This window comes from Vanessa tameamea, chromosome 22 (assembly GCF_037043105.1).
Source record: "Vanessa tameamea isolate UH-Manoa-2023 chromosome 22, ilVanTame1 primary haplotype, whole genome shotgun sequence".
Classification (NCBI taxonomy): domain Eukaryota; kingdom Metazoa; phylum Arthropoda; class Insecta; order Lepidoptera; family Nymphalidae; genus Vanessa; species Vanessa tameamea.
In genome coordinates this window covers 83439-103104 of record NC_087330.1, presented here as the reverse complement: position 1 = coordinate 103104, position 19666 = coordinate 83439, and the positions used below count along the sequence as shown (strand labels likewise).

Below are 19666 nucleotides of genomic sequence, written 5' to 3'. Positions count from 1 at the left end.
ATTCGGTATCCGTCTACGCCTTTGAAACTATCACTAGGCGGGACGGCATCTAAGACGTTGCCGTACCGTAATTAGCACTCAAAAGTTCCGAAGAATTATACGTTCAGAATACGTTAAACACAACCAGCCAGGAAAAGGGTATTTCACGTGATGGAGTTCATATAATACTCTTTAATATTTATCGCGTGAAAATAAAAACTACAATCTAAATAACAGTAACTGCGATTGAGGCTTCACCTTGATTTCTCGTTTTATTTAATTTTACTTTTTAAATCATTCATTTAGCTCTCTTAATTTAATTAACGCCAGAAACAGATTTCAGCGTCGAAAGATCGTTGAAGGTCATTTATCACTTCTACAGTTGTAAACATTACCAAACTATAAATAAAGCAAAGTATTTACAAACTATGAAAATCAACCTCAACAACGAACAATACCTAGACTGTCTCTTGTTTCTTAAGAAAACTAATCAATTTACGAGATTTCACCAAAAAATAGATTTATTACATTTTTTTGTTGTCTAGAACTCATCTTGTAAGCATTATTTTAAAAATAAACAGTTTATATTTACGAGACGCGAATCGTTCGAAATAGTTTTCATCATAAAACGTATCCGTAATCCTCCTCATTGAAAGGCATTAGTCGGTTAATGCGGTTTTACGTCGAACGCAAAGCAAATGAGATAAAAATAAAGTACAATGTCGTTCGTGTGCGGAAACTTATCGGCAGGTGACTGAAAGCTGTAGCTCGCAACGTTTCGTCTCATATTATCGTTAACTCGGCATAAACTAAGTTCGCTCATGAATGAATCGAAGCGCATTGTTTGTAAATTGATTCATAATTCGTATCCAAATTTGAGTCACAATCGAGTTTCGTCTTGGATCGAGGCCAGACTCGAGCATTCCAATTAGCGAATTCGAACGGAATACACGGGAAAATCCGCGAACACAGAACGTATCTCTTGAAATTATTATCATCGATATCGGCTCGTTATCGTTGCGTTATGGTCCGATAAGGCGCCGCGTCTAATGAATAATTGACGACATTTCATGCATTCGTTTAATAACATTAATAAAACATTATAATTGTGCGCACATTAAGTAGTAATGTTTTCCGTGTACGATATCCACTAAAATTATGATAATTAAAGTATATTTATTGCAAAATTTTGAGAACCAAGCGACCTCGAGGTTCGAAATAGATTCTGTATTGATAATTGCTAGTCGCTAAAATTTGATTACTGTTTCAGATTCGGGAAAACTTCCATTTTTGTTAAAATTATGCGAAGAATATCTACTATATATATCACAATAAAAAAATCACTTTGTGTTTACTGAGTGCCAAAGTCAAAAATGGTGACCTAAGCCGTTTAATGTAAACGAAAAAACGAAAGTAAAAGAATTTTGATGAAATTCCGACGTTTATATTTTTGAACAAGCCGTTATTTCTTGGCAAAATACCAAACGTAATAGAGAAGAAATCCTAAATGCGCTTCGTTTCGTTTCAAAATAAACAATTACTCAACTACACTTGAAAATATGAATATCAAATATTACATGTTTGAAAGACAAGAAGTCAACAATTTGCAAATAATTTCCTCACGCAAATATTATGTCACACTTCGCAAGGTACTTGTAGTCGCTGTAAGGTTTCCGCAAATATAAATCCCGCTTCGGCGTGCGGAGGGCACGTTGCGTCACTGTTGACTGTTGACTGTTGACAGTGACTAGGAACTGGTTATCAACATAGTGTTGTGTATTTAGTATTTATTTAGTCAAGTTTACGGTCCCACTTAGCGCAGATATCACAAGCAATTAGATCTTCAGTCATGAACTTCCGTCTTGCTCTACTTGCTGTTCCATAATACCTATTTACGTTGGGACAAGCAATATACAGGCGAAGACCAAGTCAAAGGTATTCTGTCGAAAATTATCTCCGATGTTCGAATTAAAGAGAATACCAATGTATTTTTGAAAATTATATTATCCTTGAAAAAATTTAATTATTTGAAAAATGAAAACAACCTTTATTAATACGAGATGAAACTAATTCAAATTACTCTGTACATTACCCGAGTCCCGAACCACAACTATTCATAATTTTCGACACGATGCTCACACACATCTGCACTCCACGATTATACTCTCAGTAGCAAATCACTGTGTTGTAACACTGTTTTCTAATTCTAAATGTTTATTATCTATTCGCGGCTACATGCCATAATAAACGAAAACATGATAATAATTTCTTGAAAACAATTGACGCAAGGCAAACTGGGGAGCTGTGGCGCTTATATTTAATTTATATTCTCGACATCTCGATGTTCAAATCAAATCAAATGATTATTATTAATTTATACTTTTAGCTAATCATATTTTTTTAATCGTCGAACTGTACCACAGATTATTATTTGAGACTTGTTCGATATACTTTATAGTTTAGTATTTTGACATCGAAGCACACTTGACAAAGTGATCTGTGTATATGCACTATACATTTTAATACTACCAATCAAATATTATTTATGATTGTGATAAAAATATGAAGTCGACGGCGATACAAACATCAACATACAACAGGATACATACAACAAGATGCGTGTAACGTGAAACGATCCACTTAATGTAGATGTAACTACTAACCTGCCCTCTGATAGTAAGCTTCTTGCAGTCTTTCGCTAAGAGATCTCTTACATCCTCGAGATATAACTCCACGTAGGAACAGGAGACAAGGTGCGTGATATCAGGTGAGGCGTTGTTCTCGATGTGCGCCCAGATGTGTCTGAAGGCTCGTGGGATGATTCCCTCGTGGTCGGCCGTGCCTTCCATCGTGTGTGTCTTGCCGGTGCCCGTCTGCCCGTAAGCGAACACGCACCCGTTGAACCCATCCAGGACGGACGCCACCAACGGTCGCACCTGAGCATAGAAATAGTTTAGCTTCCATTGATTACAATTCACAATCTCCATTTTCAAATTACAATTGAACCTGATACTGAGTGTACTGTAATAAAGCTACGGTACGATGTTTAACGTTCAGGCCGACGACTGGTCTCAGCTGTCTGAATAAATATTATAGTTGATACGAGAGTATTCAACACGTTCATTTCTTAGCAAATGCATTGCGCAGCTTATCAGTCTATTCAAATTTATTAATTCGCTTTAAATTTTAGTGACTAAAGATTTTCAACAAATATATTAGACCGAGCGTACTAATCGAAAACACCGAGTGCGTTTTTTCCTTAATCATTTCATAAATAAACCTCGAATTGTATTTAAAACTAAACATTTCACAACGTCTATTCTGATGAGATAAAAGCGGAGCAAGACTCACAAAAAAATTATAGACGTCATTAAAATAATCGTCGATCAAATTGTATGGTGTCAGTTTCAAATAAATCACGAGTGGAGTGTAAGTGTCATTGATGCTAAGTAGGTCATAGACTCCTGAAAGTCGAATTATTTCTAGTTTTAATTTAATAATAACGAGTTATTTAAGTAAAGCAGTACATGTGCATTTAAAAAAATATAACCGAAACTTAACGCCGTTGTAAAATGTTAAGGTTTTAACGTTCGTCATTTTAATATAATTGAAAGAGCGGTTTCTCTGTTTTAACGGACCGATCTCTGATTCCATTGCGATTTTTTAACCTTCAACAACAGTTTGGATTTTAAATATAAATCTAGATCAAGTGAACTGAAGCGTAGTGAGGTTTTGTTGGAACAGTATGAATTTGGGTGATTGTGTAAACTGACGTAAGTATAAGCTGCTGTTGGCGTATTTCGGTAGCCTTGACTAGTATCAAATATACGAGGCGTGCACGACTCGAATCTGCTTGTAGCGGCGCAGGCGCAATGCGTAACTCGCAACAATGAAACGCTTTAAAACAAAAGGTAATTTTATGGAATAAATATATTTTTCCTTATGTTTACTTATTAGTTTAAACAGGCACTGCAGTCGTTCGGACACGAGTCATTAGATACGAGTATGTACCTGCCGGTACAATGTTAGCGAAACAACAGCGTAGGTTTCCAATAGTAGAGTAAAGTGTACCACGATTATCCTGCAACTGTAATAAGCCGCTATGATTCATTTGCAGCATGTGCTGACTTATTTCAATTGAAATTGCACGTACTCGAATTACAAGTCAAAAATAGTTCTATTACTCATAATACAAATTAGTTTACTTTTCAATAGAAATGTGGAAGCATTCTCTATAAGGGTTTGATAGAGATGTGATCAATCATTCTTAATGTAGAGCTGTGACTCTCTGACCTTTTTAACTTTATGGTGATGCTTCATTAAAAAGTAATAAATTGAGTTTTATGTCTATAAACATTATTTCCTACTTGTAAACTTTTTCTAATATGTACCTATATTTGTATAAATAACTTTTACATACAAGTATAACATACATTACATCCAAACAGATTATTTATCGTGCTTTGGCTTTATTTATTATTTTATAAATAAAGCACCTACAGAGCGCAGACGTAACCATCTGCTTCAAACGATTTGACAAACTGAATTGGTATTTAGTGAATGAAATCATCGTGTGTACGAAACAGAAATGTATAGACAATACAACGGCGGTAATTCCGCAGGTACAGATACATTCAGTCAGTAATGACTAAGTATTTATTGTCATTCCGTTTTGAAGGAGATTGCATATGGCTTTATTCTTAAAGCCTTCGCCCACCCTCGTGATTCAGAAGTATGAAAAACTAAAAGCCTTCGACATTGTCAATGCTCGCTATTGAATGTTAAGGCAGACATGTTTTTTATGTTAAGTCGCGTAGGACGCAAGTAACGCGTTGCGCTGCGTCATTGTCACACAAAATTACAGCCATACAGTTCTTTTTGCGAAAATTTAAAAATAAGTGTTACACTCATAACAAATACGTTGCTTCTAAATAAGAACACTGATGAGCTGAGCAGAGGTGTACAGGAAATCTCACGACTACACATTTTAGATATCGAGGAAATGTTGATACGTTTTATTAAGATCCAAAAAGAGGAGACATTCAGTAAATAATATGTAATATTGTTTAGTTTAGTTAAATAAATAATTTCAGACAAGATCATCTCAAATGACGTCATAATTTATAAAACACTAACGACTGACCTTTCCACGAAAATAAAGCAACAATATTCATTATTAATAAAACATGTGTGACCTCGCGTGCATGTCGATAATATGAACGTGTAGTACGTACTTAGTTCATTTTACATTTAGAACTGCGGAACTCAGATGCCTCGAATGAAACTTTTCAGGTGAAACAGCTACGAGGAACTCGCCGGAGAATGGGAGATAATATAGTGCGGCGGCGCGCCAAATATTACTTGAAAATGAATGTCGCGCACGTGAACACATAATGTTATCTAAAATAGAATCGCGGACTGACCAGATCACGCCAATTAAACTTGCTTTTTCGTTTTATTTATATACATTTTTCTATTTTAGAGAAATTTGTCTCGATTAAAGACCTAATGATGCTATTTTATTGGTGCAAAAGAATAACTACTAAGTCACTTGTGGGGTTTTTCGGTGGAATGTACATTCGGGAATCTAGTAAATGACGATTTAAAGGTGCTTATTTTAGTTCAGTTTATTCTGATCAAATATTAACTTTGTATGTATATTAACCGCTAAGTTTTTTGTGGTGTGCAAGAAATTTGCATTGATTTATATAATATTGAATTTTAAAGACTTATTTATTTAAAAGAACTAAATTCGAACATTTAAATATATTTTTTAAAAGATCTTTGGATGCCAAATGTGTACGTTATTTATTATATTGCATCTATTGACATTGATCTTCGACGGTTAACATTTATTTGGAGTTATTTGTTTTAATTAAATGTTTCTACTATGTGGGCTAAGCATTTGATACGGACGGAGTAATGCAACAAACAAACAACTCATAAGTCGCCAGTCTTTCGGTGTGACGCAGGTTTTTTAGTTTTAATATATTTTTAAATCTTTAAGCTATCGGTTAACAGTCCGGAAAATTGATTACAGGTAAGTGCGACTATAGACCTGCCCAACTCTCAGAAATATCAAATCCGAATATTAATCAAAATTAAATTTTCTTTATGTTAACAGTACCGAACGGTTCATCAGAAATAAATACTTCAGAACAGCTCAGTAGGATTATAATGGGACCCTTTTATGTTTTTTAGTACTGGTAATAATTAGCTTTTTGTAGTCTAGCCTAGCCTTTTGTACAATTAGCATTGAACATTTACTTATTTAATGAGCGTCCTGTCGCTAATTAAATATGTTTAGCAACATGTTGCGAGTGCTTCATAATGTTAGAATAATATTAGTCGAACATAGCAATTCACATTGTGTAAAATACTCAGCTCTTATATTCATTTTACACTTTTTACCCGCATGTGACGTCATTACACGTACAAAACAATGGGGAAAACAGATAATTCAAACTATGCGATTAAATGTCAGAAGCTTCACCCAGCAAAAATTGTAACATTAAAAGGCATATCGTGCCGTTATCGAGATATATTAGGATATCATATGGATTAGTATTTTCACTTTAATAATAAAACTGAAAGACGGCGCGCTTAGGTGTCGGTTCCTCAGTGGTGTGGCTCGAGGGTGGTTTTTTTTTTTAATTTTTATTGTACCACTTTCTTAGTACGCTAATTAATAAAATTGTTATTATCAATATATTTTTACAATTTACAATTAGCGAAAATATCGGGTAACGTGATTGACGGATAAGGTGCGACTAATATTCAGATGAGGATCTCTGCCAACTCTATCGCCTTCCGAGTCTTGCCTTGATACACTTCATAATAGATTAGTTATTGTTTTTTCTTCTCAACAATATTTACACAAGTATTGTTATTTCCAACGAGCACTTTACAATAGAGTAACACTTTATGATGTTGTTCTACTTACCATTTCATCGTAAATGGTCTGCGTATCTGCTGTGCAGTCGTAGGCAGCGTCGTATGTGAACAACTTGTCCTGGCCCTTTGGGTTGTACACCTGCACCGCTCCGCGCTCCGCCCACACCTTCACCACCTGGGACCATTTGAACTTATGAGTATATGTTGTTCGTAATATTTTCTAAGATGATAAACCATCTTCGTATTACGTATTAAAATTGAATTTAAGCTAAAACTTTAATCCTTACAGCGATCGTGTTGTAGTTCAGCTGTTGAACCAAATTGGTAAAAGACATTATTAGAACTAATTTCTTATAAAAAAAAATCATAAAATAGCCGTTTCATTCAGCCATATGTTTTGAATTAACTTTCAAAGGAAACATTAGGAATTAAACAACATATTTTCACCTTTTTGGAATAAAAAGGAAATTAAATTATCATAAAGTAAAATCAGCATTTGTGTTGAAGATTCTTGGTGTTAGAGTTATCTACTACAATATTTAGTATTATAGTTTTCCGGATTGAAGCATGACCTGAGTAGTGTAACTGCGTGCTACTCTTACCACCCAGTTGCTCATATGCCCTACATGTCTACCTAAAACCTAATTTTATAATATTTAAACTAGAAGAAACGTACGTAAAAATTAAAGCACGTTTCGCTTATCGCAAGTCGTGCTCCGCCGTACACGTCGTTAACTTGATAGAGACTTCAACACACCTGCCTTTAGTTTACCTTATTCCGAACCATAACAATACTAAGTTAAAGAATAGTTTTACAATCAAAAGATTACTCTTGTTATTTAAATATTGCTTTGATCTCAACCCAAGGAATACATTTCGAGAAATCTAAAGGTTTTGAAAGTGCATCAACACGCTAAAACTGCGCGCTCACTTAGTTACGGAAGCCGAAATTATTTATGAAAGCTATTCCCCAACAATAGGCTCATCGGCACTATTAATGTGCGTAGCTACAAAAATGTTAATAAATATTTTTCTTAACATATTAGTTCAGGTTAGTCATACGTAGATACAGAAAACTTAATAGACACTATTTTTTTATTACAAGATAGTAATGCTACTAGGTTGCATTCAACTCAATGTATACTTCCTAGTAATTACATTACTTGCACCACTGCCTCGACTGAGATTATGATAATTAAAACACACAACGATCGTTCGTTTGTATTAAATCCACTATAGACCACTGACCAGTGCGTTTCCCGCTGTGCGTGTAATGTGAATCGCAATAATCGATTTGTCGCATGATCGATATTTTCCGTCAACCATGAATAAGCGGCGATTAAGCAAGTGCTTGCTATTTTAATTAGTTATTTACTTTAAAAGTAATGTTTTACTTATAGCAATATAAAGTTGCATAGTTTTGGAAAGCTGAATTATTTTATTCGGAATAACAAATTAATTGTGTTAATATTTAGCTATAGCTTACATTATTGTTAATTAATTTTATGTACAAAAATATTTTATAATTAGAGTTTTTTTTCTACAAATTAGATCCACCACCAAAAAAGTCTGCGCTTTAATTTTATTCCACCAAGCTGTGAACACTCCAATGTCGCCAGTCTAAGTCTACCCCACATCACCCCCAGACCCTGGGGTTAGTGTATACATGAACTATGTCACACCTGCACTGGACTATTAAAAGTTTTACTGTCCGGCGTTGGCTTCGTCGACAGACGCTCGTACCACTTTTGTTCCGGCCGGACCTTCCTCACCTAGAGATGTCATTATTATAAAAAGTAGGTTATCCTTGTATGTTTGCCTGACAATGTTTGAGCAGATATCCTTTCACTATGATTGAGGGGTAAGGATACTATAAAATAAATGTCAGAACTGTATTTCACTTTGTAAGCAAACAGTTACATATTGATCATTTCACGCCATGTCAAGAACTTCATTGGTTTTAAACGGCAAACAGCGATTTTTATGTATTGATCAGGCAGATATCGCTGTTTATATGAATTATTCAACGTTACAACATTATTCTGATCATAGTTTAAAATTAAAGCAACCGCGGGATTTCTCCGGACGCATGACGCCAAAAACTTTGCAAAACGAACGTTAATTATACATAAACAATGCCAGTGAGTCATCCACCGTCGAAATAAATATATTCTTGTTACATAAACAAAATAAAGATGCGAATGTTTATTGAGTGGAATGATTTTCACCAGTAAATGTCTATTAGGATCATCTACTTACAATAGCCGCTATTAAATGATAAAGACATTCAGGATATTATTGATTAATTCAAACTCAAATTCCTTTATTCAGTATAGAAGCATTACACTTACTTATTGATAGTCAAATGAAACCCTACCACCGCTTCAAAAAAGAAATACCCTGACCTAAGAAGAACCGGCGAAAGAAACTCAGCGGCTCTTTATTTGTCAATTTTATTATTTATACAATTGAATATGAACAGAAATTGCCAGGAGGCGATCGTTTCATTTCCAAGGTGTGGTATTTATCATAAATTCACTAATTGTATAATAACCTTTCGCACACAAACGTTCCTTAACATTTCTTTTTAATTTTGCAACAGAGGCATTTTGAACACTTTCTGGGATACTATTGTAGAACCGTATACATTGCCCCACAAAAGACATACAGACATAGAGTCAGTCGAGTTACAGGAGTAACAAGTTTGTGTTTGTTCCTTGTACCAATGCTATGAGTATCACATTTTCTCATAAAATCATTAATATTTTTCCGTACATACATAACATTGCAGAATATATTTTGAGAAGCAACAGTTAATATCTTGATTTTTTTAAAATTTATACCGTAACGATTCTTTAGCTCCTAGGTTATATATTGCGCGAATAGCCCTCTTAATTAATAATTATAAATACCTAGGTTCAATTTTCTTTAATATTTCCCGTTCTTCACTCACAGCACTGAACCCATTCGAACCCTCCCAATGATACTGTTTCATGATAATAAAGGATTTCTCAAAATGAAAACACGGTTATCTAAACTCAGCGCGGACGAAATTTTATTGGACATACTTACAATGGAAAACAGATAATAATTTTATTTGATGCATAGAAATGTGTCATCTTTCAAGAGTATTACTGATGAGTGAGTGAGCCGTATGATTTCATCTCAGACGTATATCTTCAAGCCTCTCTTTTTACACTTCAGCATCACAATCGCGAGATAAATAATAAAAATGCAGTACTCACTCTTTTGTGTGTATATCAGATAAATCATTAACGCATTTTATCAGTTCATTTATTCATTACTTAGGTATTATCAAAACTAAAGTGGTCGCTGTGTATGATGATGTAACCAGACATGTTTACATTGCAAAGAAATGTTTGAATAGATTTGTTGATTGATTTATAAAAACAGCAAAACTGTCTGTGTATATCATCGACTTCTGAATCACTTCCTGCGATAGACGCAGTACAAGATCGCCCCCTCATACGTATTACAATGAGAGCAGGTTAAGCTGATTGGAGGGTCATTCAACCCGGTTTTCAGGCAAATAAGTGGCAAGTCTCATTTGATCATTAGGTACCTACTGTATTTTTTGTACGGCTGCTCGTTCGAACCGAATGATACAGGTACAAATTGGATCGTATACGACAACAATTTTGAACGTAAAAACACATTACACATTAACTTTGTTGAACCTTCCTTCCTTCGGCATCTGACACTACACGTTCCCAATAAATAATGTACAATTTAAAATAGAATTAACACAAGAAACCTTATTTGGAAATCTGTAATATCGGTCAATCTCAATACAAGGGAAACAATAGGCTAATGAAGCTGTCGCAGCGAGTCATTTCGAAGGTCGGAGAAGTTCCCGATTGCCAAAACACATGTAATGTAATGCTGCATTGCGAGATACCGAAGAAGCCTCCGAGCAAGTTTCACGCAAAAACAGATAAGATTCCACAAGGTTGTAGTTGAGACGGAACCGCGCACTCAGTCCAACTGTCGATGTCGTCAACTCAAAACCGTGCTTTGGTTTGGTTGGTGTTTCAGTGCACTATTTTTGTGTGCGTACAGAGTAAATTAACATGTAAAGTATTAATGCATAATATCGTACCCTATTGTACCCTAAAAGTAAACTTTTAACTTACACTTAAAAAATACGCATGTTGTGTATTTTAGGACAACAACTCCGAAATATTACGTAAAGCTACGAACAAAAGAATGCATGATCAACCTCAACGTGATTTCATTGCACCAGATGGTTTTCGGCGGATTTGCCATTTGACATAGAACATTTCTAATAAATAGTTTACCGAAACTAGTGCCTAGCTATGTGTAATAGCCGCCCGGAGGCCAGTCTTGCGTCCAGATGATCTACGCCAAATATGGGGCAGCCACGTATGGACAATACCGCTCACCTACTTACGGCGGGTCAAGATCCATTGCGCGTGCCGTCCGCTCATTTATTTTGAGAATGTGAGCCGCTCGAGCGAGCTGCGGTCGCTCTCAGCTCGACAGATCTATGTCCCTGAACAATAATGAACGCAACTGACCGTGGCTTTGACACGTAGCCCATTCAATCAAAATATCAAGTTCGTTTATTGTTTTTTATTTTTTAGGAAAATGAGGGTACGTGTATATTGGCGCCATTGTTGATATATTTCGCAAACAAATATTCCTGCGACTAAGAAGAAATCATCTGTTATTAGTTTTTATGTCTAGACGAATAAGTCGTGATTTATTTTTTATTTTTAATTGAACTTATAGATACCTTTTCCTATATAGACGTTTTTCATGGACGATATATTGAAAAGCAGAGATCATGTATTGACTACATGAAGCAAACGAATAATATGTTTCCGACTGAATCATTAATATATGTTGGTATATATTTTTGCATATTAGTTAATTACATCATTAACTATATTAACATTGCTAGTATTGATCTTATACTTGATTAGATATTCTAGACATGTCTGTTACAGGAAACTGTAGGGCTTGAGTGAAAAAACGAAACTAGTCAACTGTGTTTATTCATATATGTATGTCTTCTTATAGCATCTTGTGTACTACGAATAAGTTTGCTTGATTCAGATTAAAATACAATTTATTTAGTGATTAATTAATGATCTTATCACGCATTGTCATAGATTATTTTCATGTAATATTGATTTAAGATGCATTTTAGAATGAAAAAACAGTAGATAAGTGAGGATTCTAAAATATTTTATAATAAATACCATAATGAAAATAATTCACCACAATCCAAATTATTTTGGAAACATTGTCAGTGCATCAATAACACTGAATAGTCGAGCTAACTGATTAATCACAGCTTTATTGAAAATAATAAAGATACAGTATTTTCGCAATACATTAAAATTAGTGAATTAATAAAAATATTGATATTACTATGTAACGAAAACATTTTTTTTTAAACTATTGAACTATACTTCCCACTTACGTGAATCACGTCCTAATAATCTTATCTAAAGGCAAACTTGTACACAATTTAGTGAAGATTTTCTATTGAGATCGTTTTGCGCGGAATTTAAACCAATAAAAATTCCGAATTAACCAAATATTTAAGCATATAACTCCAAATCATCATTCGCAATTGACGCACCACGTCTGCGCAGCCCTGGCACCCGATATCAACAAAGCAACCAAGACTCACCTCCTCGTGACCCTCATTCTTCTCTTTTTCTGAGAGCGGTCTACATCGCACTACCACCTTAACACACTCGTTAAGAGCCGTCCGTGGTCGTGCTGATTTCTCCATCTTCTAGCACCCCTACGATGACGCAAATAATAAAAGCTCGAAGTCACCGATATCGATCCATTCGGGGTGAACCTATTGTCGGCAACACCTGCTTAAATCGATAACATTTAATTTACGTCACTGACACACACTTGGAGAAATAAAAGAGACTCGAAAATTTAGTTTTGCACGATTCAAATATTTATAGTTGTAACAAAATAAATAAAAATCGTAAAAAATTTAATCACGCGTAATCACATACACCCGCCACAAGCGGATTTTACTAAACAACTGACATTTTATGAATTTTTCTCAGATGTTTAACATAACATCTGTTCGAATACTTGTACCAAATATGTTTTTATTAAGGCTGAATGGTAATAACAATTAGAACTTACAGCTAAAACAGATTAAATGAGCTTAAAACTATTTTAATTTGAAAAAAATATTTATTTTTAATGTATCTATTTCGTAAAAAATATTTATTTTTATGTATCTCTTTCGTAAAAAATATTTTAATTCGAAACTAGATTCATAAATATTAAAACTAAAACTTATATTCGAATATAGTAACGCATAATGTAAATAGTGTAAAATTTAAATTAATGACGTCAAATAAATATTAAGCAATGGACGAGTTATAATTGAATGAACATGATTTAATAATCAATGTAAGCGTTATTGTTATTATTTATGAATAATTATTTAAAATTGTGCGGCAAAATAAATTATAATATAATAATATCAAAGTTTTTAAACAGCATTTGTACTCAGTTAAATAAAAATGTAATTGTACTTAAAATTCTAGAAGTAATTAACGTTTACCAATTTTATATATTGTCTACCTACTTGACACCGACATTGACGTTTCTGCCATCAGAAACAATAATGAGTAAAAACTAAGAAACTTGAACTGACGTCTTATTGTATTTATCTTATCTTATTATAGTTTACATGTCATTCACTAGTCTCAATATTATTGTATTAAAGGCAATATAATTAAATTATACAAAAAAGCCAACAGAAAAGCAAAACCATAGCGAAGCGAAACAATATTTTTTATAGAAATTAAATAATCTTTTTTTATTATTAGATAATGAAAATTTGCAAGATTAGTCAGATTATTTTTTAAATTTTATTTCTTCCCTTATAATATTCTATAAGAAAAGTGCAAATTGAATGTTAACTAGGCCCTAAAATGACGGCCAGTCTGACTATCAGTCTTAAAAGAGTAAATAAAATTTATCATGAAGGTGTAAGTTCTTTTGATAAACTTTTCTTGATCGTTCTATAATGAAATATATTGTGTATGAAAGTTATGAAGATTCTAAAAATTTTAAACCTTGTGTGAAGGAAATAATTGCTGGGGTTGTGATTGTGGACACAGCAGCTGACTTAAGACATGAGGGTTTAACACTTACAATGGAAGGCTCAGTCAATCTACAAATCAGCTCCAAAAATGCAGGAATCTTTGATGCATTCTCTAATAACATCAGGGTATAAAGCACTTTGATAAATAAATTCCATTATAAATACATTACTTATACACTTTCATAATAAACTGATTTTTTTCCAGCCAATTAATTTAATAAACACATCAATAGAGCTAGCTGCAGCTGGCAAAATGCCTATTGGAGTAACTGAAATTCCGTTTGAAATGCCTCTTGTGGGTCGGCAAAGCTCAATGAGTCTTGGACTACTAGAGACTTATCATGGAGTTTTTGTAAATGTAATGTACACTCTCAAGTGTAGTATGAAGCGGTCATTCCTCAATAAACCACTCAATGCTAGTTGTCAGTTTTTTGTGCAATACAAACAAGTAAGTAAAAGTAATTCTGTTAATAAATTAAATGTTACCCAAGGTCTTTATTTTTGTATTTATTCATTCACATCCTATACCAATGCTCGATTATTTACATTTCAAAGCAGCAATTTTTGCCTTAGCAAACTGATCATAAATTATTAGCTGATAGTGAGTGATCTCTTTATTGAAGCAAGAGCGTCCACCGAGCAAGCCAGTGCGCTGCGAGGTTTCGCCAGCTACACTCCGTGCGGGCGGTGGTGCTGGTGCTGCGCGCGGGACGGTGCCGCACTTCCAGCTCTATGCAGAAATAGACTCCACCGTGTGTGCACTCGATAGACCCATCACTGGCAAGGCATGAGTTGATCCAGTTGAACTAAGGCTATTTTACATTTTGTGATCATACTGTGGGCCAAGGCATAAATTTATTACATATTCATACTCATTTGCAATATCATTACAGATCCGAGTAGACGAGTGTTCGGTTGCTATAAAATCGATAGAATTGCAGCTGGTCCGCGTGGAGACGTGCGGCAGCGCCGAAGGATATTCGAAAGATGGTAATATAATAGTCTCGGAGATCATAATATAGATTTAGTCGTTAACACCCACTCTACGCCCGTTTATAATATACTTACTCAACAAGGTCCCATTTTAATTTAGATTCGCCGGACCCCCCATATTCCATACTCGAGTTGACACTAAATGAGCCCTATTAATTTCCCTAACAAACGAGTTCCGTTTAAGCCACGGAGGTGCAGAACATCCAGGTGTGCGAGGGCGACGTGCGGCGCGCGCGGCCCGTGCCGCTGCACCTCGTGCTGCCGCGCCTCTTCACGTGCCCCACCACCGCCACGCCCTACTTCAAGATCGGTACGCAGCTGCGCACTTCTCTATATAATGATCGGTGAAATTGGATCCTCCGTGAGAAAGCTTCGCGAGTGATTCTGTCGATCCGACTCGGTGATGAGTTCCTTCACTTTTTCTCGGAGCTATTATGGCTTGCCTCTATTTGAAATAGAAAATTTTGCACTGGCTCGCTCACCCCTGAAGCCGGAACACGACAATATCAAGTTTCGTTTCGTAGTTGAATATGTGACGAGGGGGTGGTGTCCACCCGGACAGACTCGCACGGAGCCCTACCGACCACCAAGTTATAGACGATAACGTACAGTATGAAGTCATCGACCGACTACTCAATAATTTATAGTCGATGGGACATTGTCCTTTATTATAATTGGGACAAATAAATATTTGCATATAATATGTTGTTTCTTCTTTCCAGAGTTTGAACTCAATATTGCAGTCATTTTCGAGGACGACTATTTAGTGACAGAAAACTTTCCTATACTATTGTTAAGAAGTAAATAGTATATAATATGATTATCAGTAAACATAATATGTTAATGATCAATAAATACTTATTTATAATCACGTGTTTTTATTGATATATAATTATGTAAAAAATGGTTTCGAACTTAACATTTTATTTGCAATTTGGGTAAAATAGTCAATAAAAGTACGACATATTGGTTAGGAATTTATTTTGTCTACATTGTTATTAAATATTCTTCAATATATTTTGTCTAGTTCTGTAGTCTCTATCCAACTTTTTATAACAAATTTATTGATTTAAAACGGTTCCCTCCGTTTCCTCCGTAGAGTCGAGTCGAGAGAGACCCCTACGATTGCTCAGTAATACTTCAATTACCCTCCACTCTTCGAGCTTCTCGTGTAATAAACAATTAGAAAACGTTCCTAAAATTATAAAAACATTAATATTTTACGTCACACTGTACACCTCTGATTTACTCTACTAAGCAAATATAATAGGAGACAATTTGTAATTCTTATTATTCACTAACGTCCAAGACATTTTATGCGATATAAGTCATCGCATGATACTCTGCACCTCGTACGATTTATATACATACATATAAAAGTTTGAAAAAAAAGTTAATCTGATCCAAGGGGTAAATTTGAAATCGAATTAAAATCTCTAACGCAAACCCGTCGAGCGCCCGCGCCTCACTAGGGGTCGGCGTCGTCGCGCGGCGCGTACACGAGCGCCGACATCGCGCGGCGCGCGGCGCGCAGCTCGGCCGACAGCGAGCGCGCCGCCCCCGCCCCCGCGCCCGCGCCGTCGCAGCGCGGCTGCACGTAGTTGCGGCACAGCCCGTAGAACTGCTGCGGCCGCAGGCCGCGCCGCTGCGCGTCGAACCTGCCGCATACGCGCGCGCAATTGTAGTGATCGGAACAAAAAAAAATAACGTGATTCGATCGGTCGGGTCCTAGCCGCGCCGCCTACCTCCAGCCGACGTGCGCCAGGCACGCGGCACACAGCGCGATGGTCCAGGCGTAGCCGGGAAACCACGAGAACTCCGCCGACGGCGCCCCGCTCAGCTCCGTGTTGGAGGCGCGCGACACCGTCACTATGTCGTGCATGTAGCCGCCTGCGGGCCACGGGCTCTGTACTAATCGACTGCATGCGACGACGCTCTCACGAAGCTAGTTCGATATTAACCACCGTACCTAGATTGGTGTAATTAGAGTGCACGCCCTCGCTGGACATGGCGAATATGTGCTCCCGTCGGGCGATCTCGACCGCACACGAGGAACAGCACAGCACACTTTTCTGAAAAGAAGAATGATATCGTTGTATATCGCGCACGCCGCGCCTCTCGCGGCGTCGGCGCCGAGCTCACCCGCGCGATGAGCCGCACTTCCATGTGCAGGCGCAGCAGCGCGTCGTCCACCGCGAACAGCGCCAGGCGGTCGCGCGCCGAAAGCGCCAGGTTGGACGCCGTCCAGAACGACAGCGACACGGCCTCTTCGGGCAGGTTCTCTGCGGACAGGCGGGGGATCGCTTACGAGCTCTCGGACGCGACTCGCGGCGACTGGACGGCGCCTACCTAGCGACATGGTGCGGAAGTAGTCTTTGATGATCTGGCGCATGCGGCGGTAGTCGAAGATGTCGTACACGAAGAGCGGCCAGGGCGTGACGGCCGCGTCCATGCTGCGCAGGCGCGCGTCGAGCGGCGTGCGCGCGCGGCGCAGCGCGTCCAGGCTGGCCAGGCGCGCCGGCCGCAGCGGGTCGCCCAGCCGCACCTCGGGCAGCACGCGCACCTCCACCGTGCGCATCCTGCGTGCGCCGTGCGAGACCGACTTAGTGTCTATTCGAGTGTTGCCTTCGAATCCACGCCACCGTCGCGGTGGAGTCGAGTCCTCACCTGCTAAACGCGTGTATCGGAACCGACTGCTTCGGTACGTGTACGCAGCGGAAGCGATGCGTGGCGCGCGCTTTGAACGACAGCGAGCGCGGCCCCTCGCCCTCCCCCTCTCCCACCCCCGCATCCGCCTCGAACACCTCGCAAAGCACGCCGTAGCCGGACACCAGCGTGCCACTCTCACTATGGATGAAATGAAAATTTAGAATCAGAATTTATGACATATTTCGATGACTACGGTAAATGTTGATTAAAAATTATACAAAGTCACGAGTAATCAAAGGTATCATTGTTTTAAAATAAGGTCAATAAAAATGCTATCTGTCGATTTTTTTAATTCGAATATGATAGGTGTTTTCTGAGAGAAAATCAAATACTTCATTTTCCGAGGAGATAGATGCTGCCATTCTTGAGTCTCGTGAAAATCTTTTGATTGCTGTTCCACTTATTAATTTCAAATTATTTATTTAATCGATCATACATTACTTATATTAAAGTTCCTTACATTAAGTTTCTTAAAAACAATTGCTCACTCTGGACACAGTAGACCGAACAACTTGTCGTGTTGAATGGCCCGACTGATGACGGCCGCGTCGCGCTCGTTGGTGAGCAGCATGGGCACGGTCTCGCCCGGGAATACGGCGCCGTGGTGCGCGATCACGGGCACGCGCCCCGTCCAGCCGGCCTCCAGCACTGAGCGCCCGCTCACTTGGACGAGCCCATTCCCCATGTACTGATGGTTTAGGGTTATGGTCAATTATTACTAAGTCTAATCTAATGTAAAGAAGATGGATGAGTAAATGGGCCGCCCGATGAATTCATCCATACATGAACACTAAGAAATATAATTTTTTTCAAACACCATAGTATCTACCGAGAGGACCTTGTGCGACGCCCTCTCATAAAGAATAACTTTTAGGATAATTTCTTCAAGGGCAGTCATTGGTAAATGACACCTCATTGGTCTACCTCTGTTTGCATATACTTCTGCACTATTTTGTTATATCACCGGTCCTTTTTCTATATTAAATATATGTTAAGTACTAAAGATATCTAAATTGTTACTTTTTATTGAGCAAATTTTTTTGACTATTAACGAAAAAGTGTGATGGTATCGAAACATTACATGTAAATAAACATACACGAATTTCCCAAAATATACTTATTCTTAATTTTAATCTACTCATGTATGCTTGGTATGATGTAGTTCTGTTAGTTTTATCTTGTGAATATTTTTCATCAGTTACTAAAATTTATTTATTTATATATAATATATAATTATGGCCTTAATGTAAATAATTGTTTAAAAATTTGTATAATCTAATTCTATGCAATAGAGTATATTAAGAAGCTTCATTATTAGCTTCATTACAACATCAAGTGAACTTTAATTTTAATATAATAGTATGTTAACAATACATATAGTTGAGTTTAAATCCTTATTACTATTTTAAAATTGTTTTAGACTGACTTTAACATAACTGATACATACTGAATGTGAAGCGGCGAGGGAAATATCAAACTGTTGTTCCTCTTCATCTGATTCCTCATCATTTTCGGAGCTACCTCCACCCCTTCTTTCGGACCCGCTACCTCTTTCATTAGACCCTTCCTCTTGATCGCTCGACACTAAATAGAAAACTTTATTTAATGTTGATAAATAAATAATTTCTGGGGAAAAAGTTCATTGCTCTTTTAAATATAATATTGTTTTCCTAGTAAATATTTATGTTCAAAAAATGCACTGCGTAGGTAAATAGATCAAATCGTTTGCCCAATAATTTATTATTCTCACCATTATCTTCCATTATACGTCTTAAGAGTTCCCTGAGAAGTGAAATTTTTAAGGATTTTTATACTATTACCCTTGTCAACAGTAGGCAAACCTGATTTAAAGAAATATAATAATATAGTAAATATTAACAAAACTTGACAGAATGGTTTGACATTGACATTCAGTAGAAAATGAGCGAAGTCACAAATCGCGAGAATTCTTGA

At 36.8% G+C, this 19666-nt stretch overlaps 4 protein-coding genes across 5 annotated transcripts in view; 1 reads left to right on the top strand and 3 right to left on the bottom strand.

The window, feature by feature from the left end:
* LOC113402270 (GAS2-like protein 3) overlaps positions 1 to 5864 on the bottom strand; it is a 106016-nt gene extending 100152 nt beyond the window's left edge. Inside the window, exon 1 of the mRNA XM_026642464.2 lies at positions 5854 to 5864. The gene's annotated coding sequence lies outside the window, so the exon portion shown is untranslated. The remainder of the gene's footprint in view (positions 1 to 5853) is intronic.
* Positions 1 to 12923, bottom strand: part of LOC113402294 (kinesin-like protein Klp68D) — a 30783-nt gene extending 17860 nt beyond the window's left edge. Inside the window, exons 1-4 of the mRNA XM_064218548.1 lie at positions 12557 to 12923; positions 8556 to 8645; positions 6923 to 7048; positions 2643 to 2915 (exon numbers count right to left, since the gene is read on the bottom strand). Of these exons, the coding sequence (XP_064074618.1) occupies positions 2643 to 2915; positions 6923 to 7048; positions 8556 to 8645; positions 12557 to 12661 (594 nt within the window). The 5' untranslated portion in view covers positions 12662 to 12923. The remainder of the gene's footprint in view (positions 1 to 2642; positions 2916 to 6922; positions 7049 to 8555; positions 8646 to 12556) is intronic.
* Positions 12924 to 13540: 617 nt separating this feature from the next.
* Positions 13541 to 15872, top strand: LOC113402298 (vacuolar protein sorting-associated protein 26C). Of its 2 annotated transcripts, XM_026642504.2 has the most exons (7): positions 13541 to 13895; positions 13994 to 14137; positions 14217 to 14459; positions 14635 to 14796; positions 14905 to 15001; positions 15189 to 15314; positions 15727 to 15872. In XM_026642504.2, exons 1-7 carry the CDS (start codon positions 13839 to 13841, stop codon positions 15810 to 15812), a joined length of 915 nt encoding a protein of 304 aa, XP_026498289.1. In that variant the 5' UTR covers positions 13541 to 13838; the 3' UTR covers positions 15813 to 15872. The 2 variants fall into 2 exon arrangements, with proteins under 2 accessions (XP_026498289.1, XP_064074620.1); XM_064218550.1 differs by lacking the exon at positions 15189 to 15314.
* A 96-nt stretch (positions 15873 to 15968) lies between these two features.
* On the bottom strand, positions 15969 to 19621 carry LOC113402297 (protein cereblon-like). The gene is made up of 10 exons (XM_026642503.2): positions 19464 to 19621; positions 19161 to 19297; positions 18202 to 18401; positions 17672 to 17851; positions 17354 to 17583; positions 17147 to 17286; positions 16974 to 17076; positions 16750 to 16894; positions 16446 to 16662; positions 15969 to 16199 (listed from the first exon to the last, which is right to left on the bottom strand). The coding sequence occupies exons 1-9, from the start codon at positions 19474 to 19476 to the stop codon at positions 16473 to 16475; spliced, it is 1338 nt and encodes a 445-aa protein (XP_026498288.2). The 5' UTR covers positions 19477 to 19621; the 3' UTR covers positions 15969 to 16199; positions 16446 to 16472.
* Positions 19622 to 19666: the final 45 nt, after the last annotated feature.

What these genes read in the sequence shown, in the direction of transcription:
- LOC113402298 (XM_026642504.2), top strand. Translation starts at nt 13,839, where the DNA reads ATGACGGCCAGTCTGACTATCAGTCTTAAAAGAGTAAATAAAATTTAT. An exon ending in CATTCTCTAATAACATCAGG is followed by an intron (nt 14,138 to 14,216) that starts GTATAAAGCACT and finishes ATTTTTTTCCAG; the next exon opens with CCAATTAATTTAATAAACAC. An exon ending in CGAAGGATATTCGAAAGATG is followed by an intron (nt 15,002 to 15,188) that starts GTAATATAATAG and finishes GTTCCGTTTAAG; the next exon opens with CCACGGAGGTGCAGAACATC.
- LOC113402297 (XM_026642503.2), bottom strand. An exon ending in CCGATACACGCGTTTAGCAG is followed by an intron (nt 17,584 to 17,671) that starts GTGAGGACTCGA and finishes CGGCGCACGCAG; the next exon opens with GATGCGCACGGTGGAGGTGC. An exon ending in CTCTAATTACACCAATCTAG is followed by an intron (nt 16,895 to 16,973) that starts GTACGGTGGTTA and finishes CGTGGCCCGCAG; the next exon opens with GCGGCTACATGCACGACATA.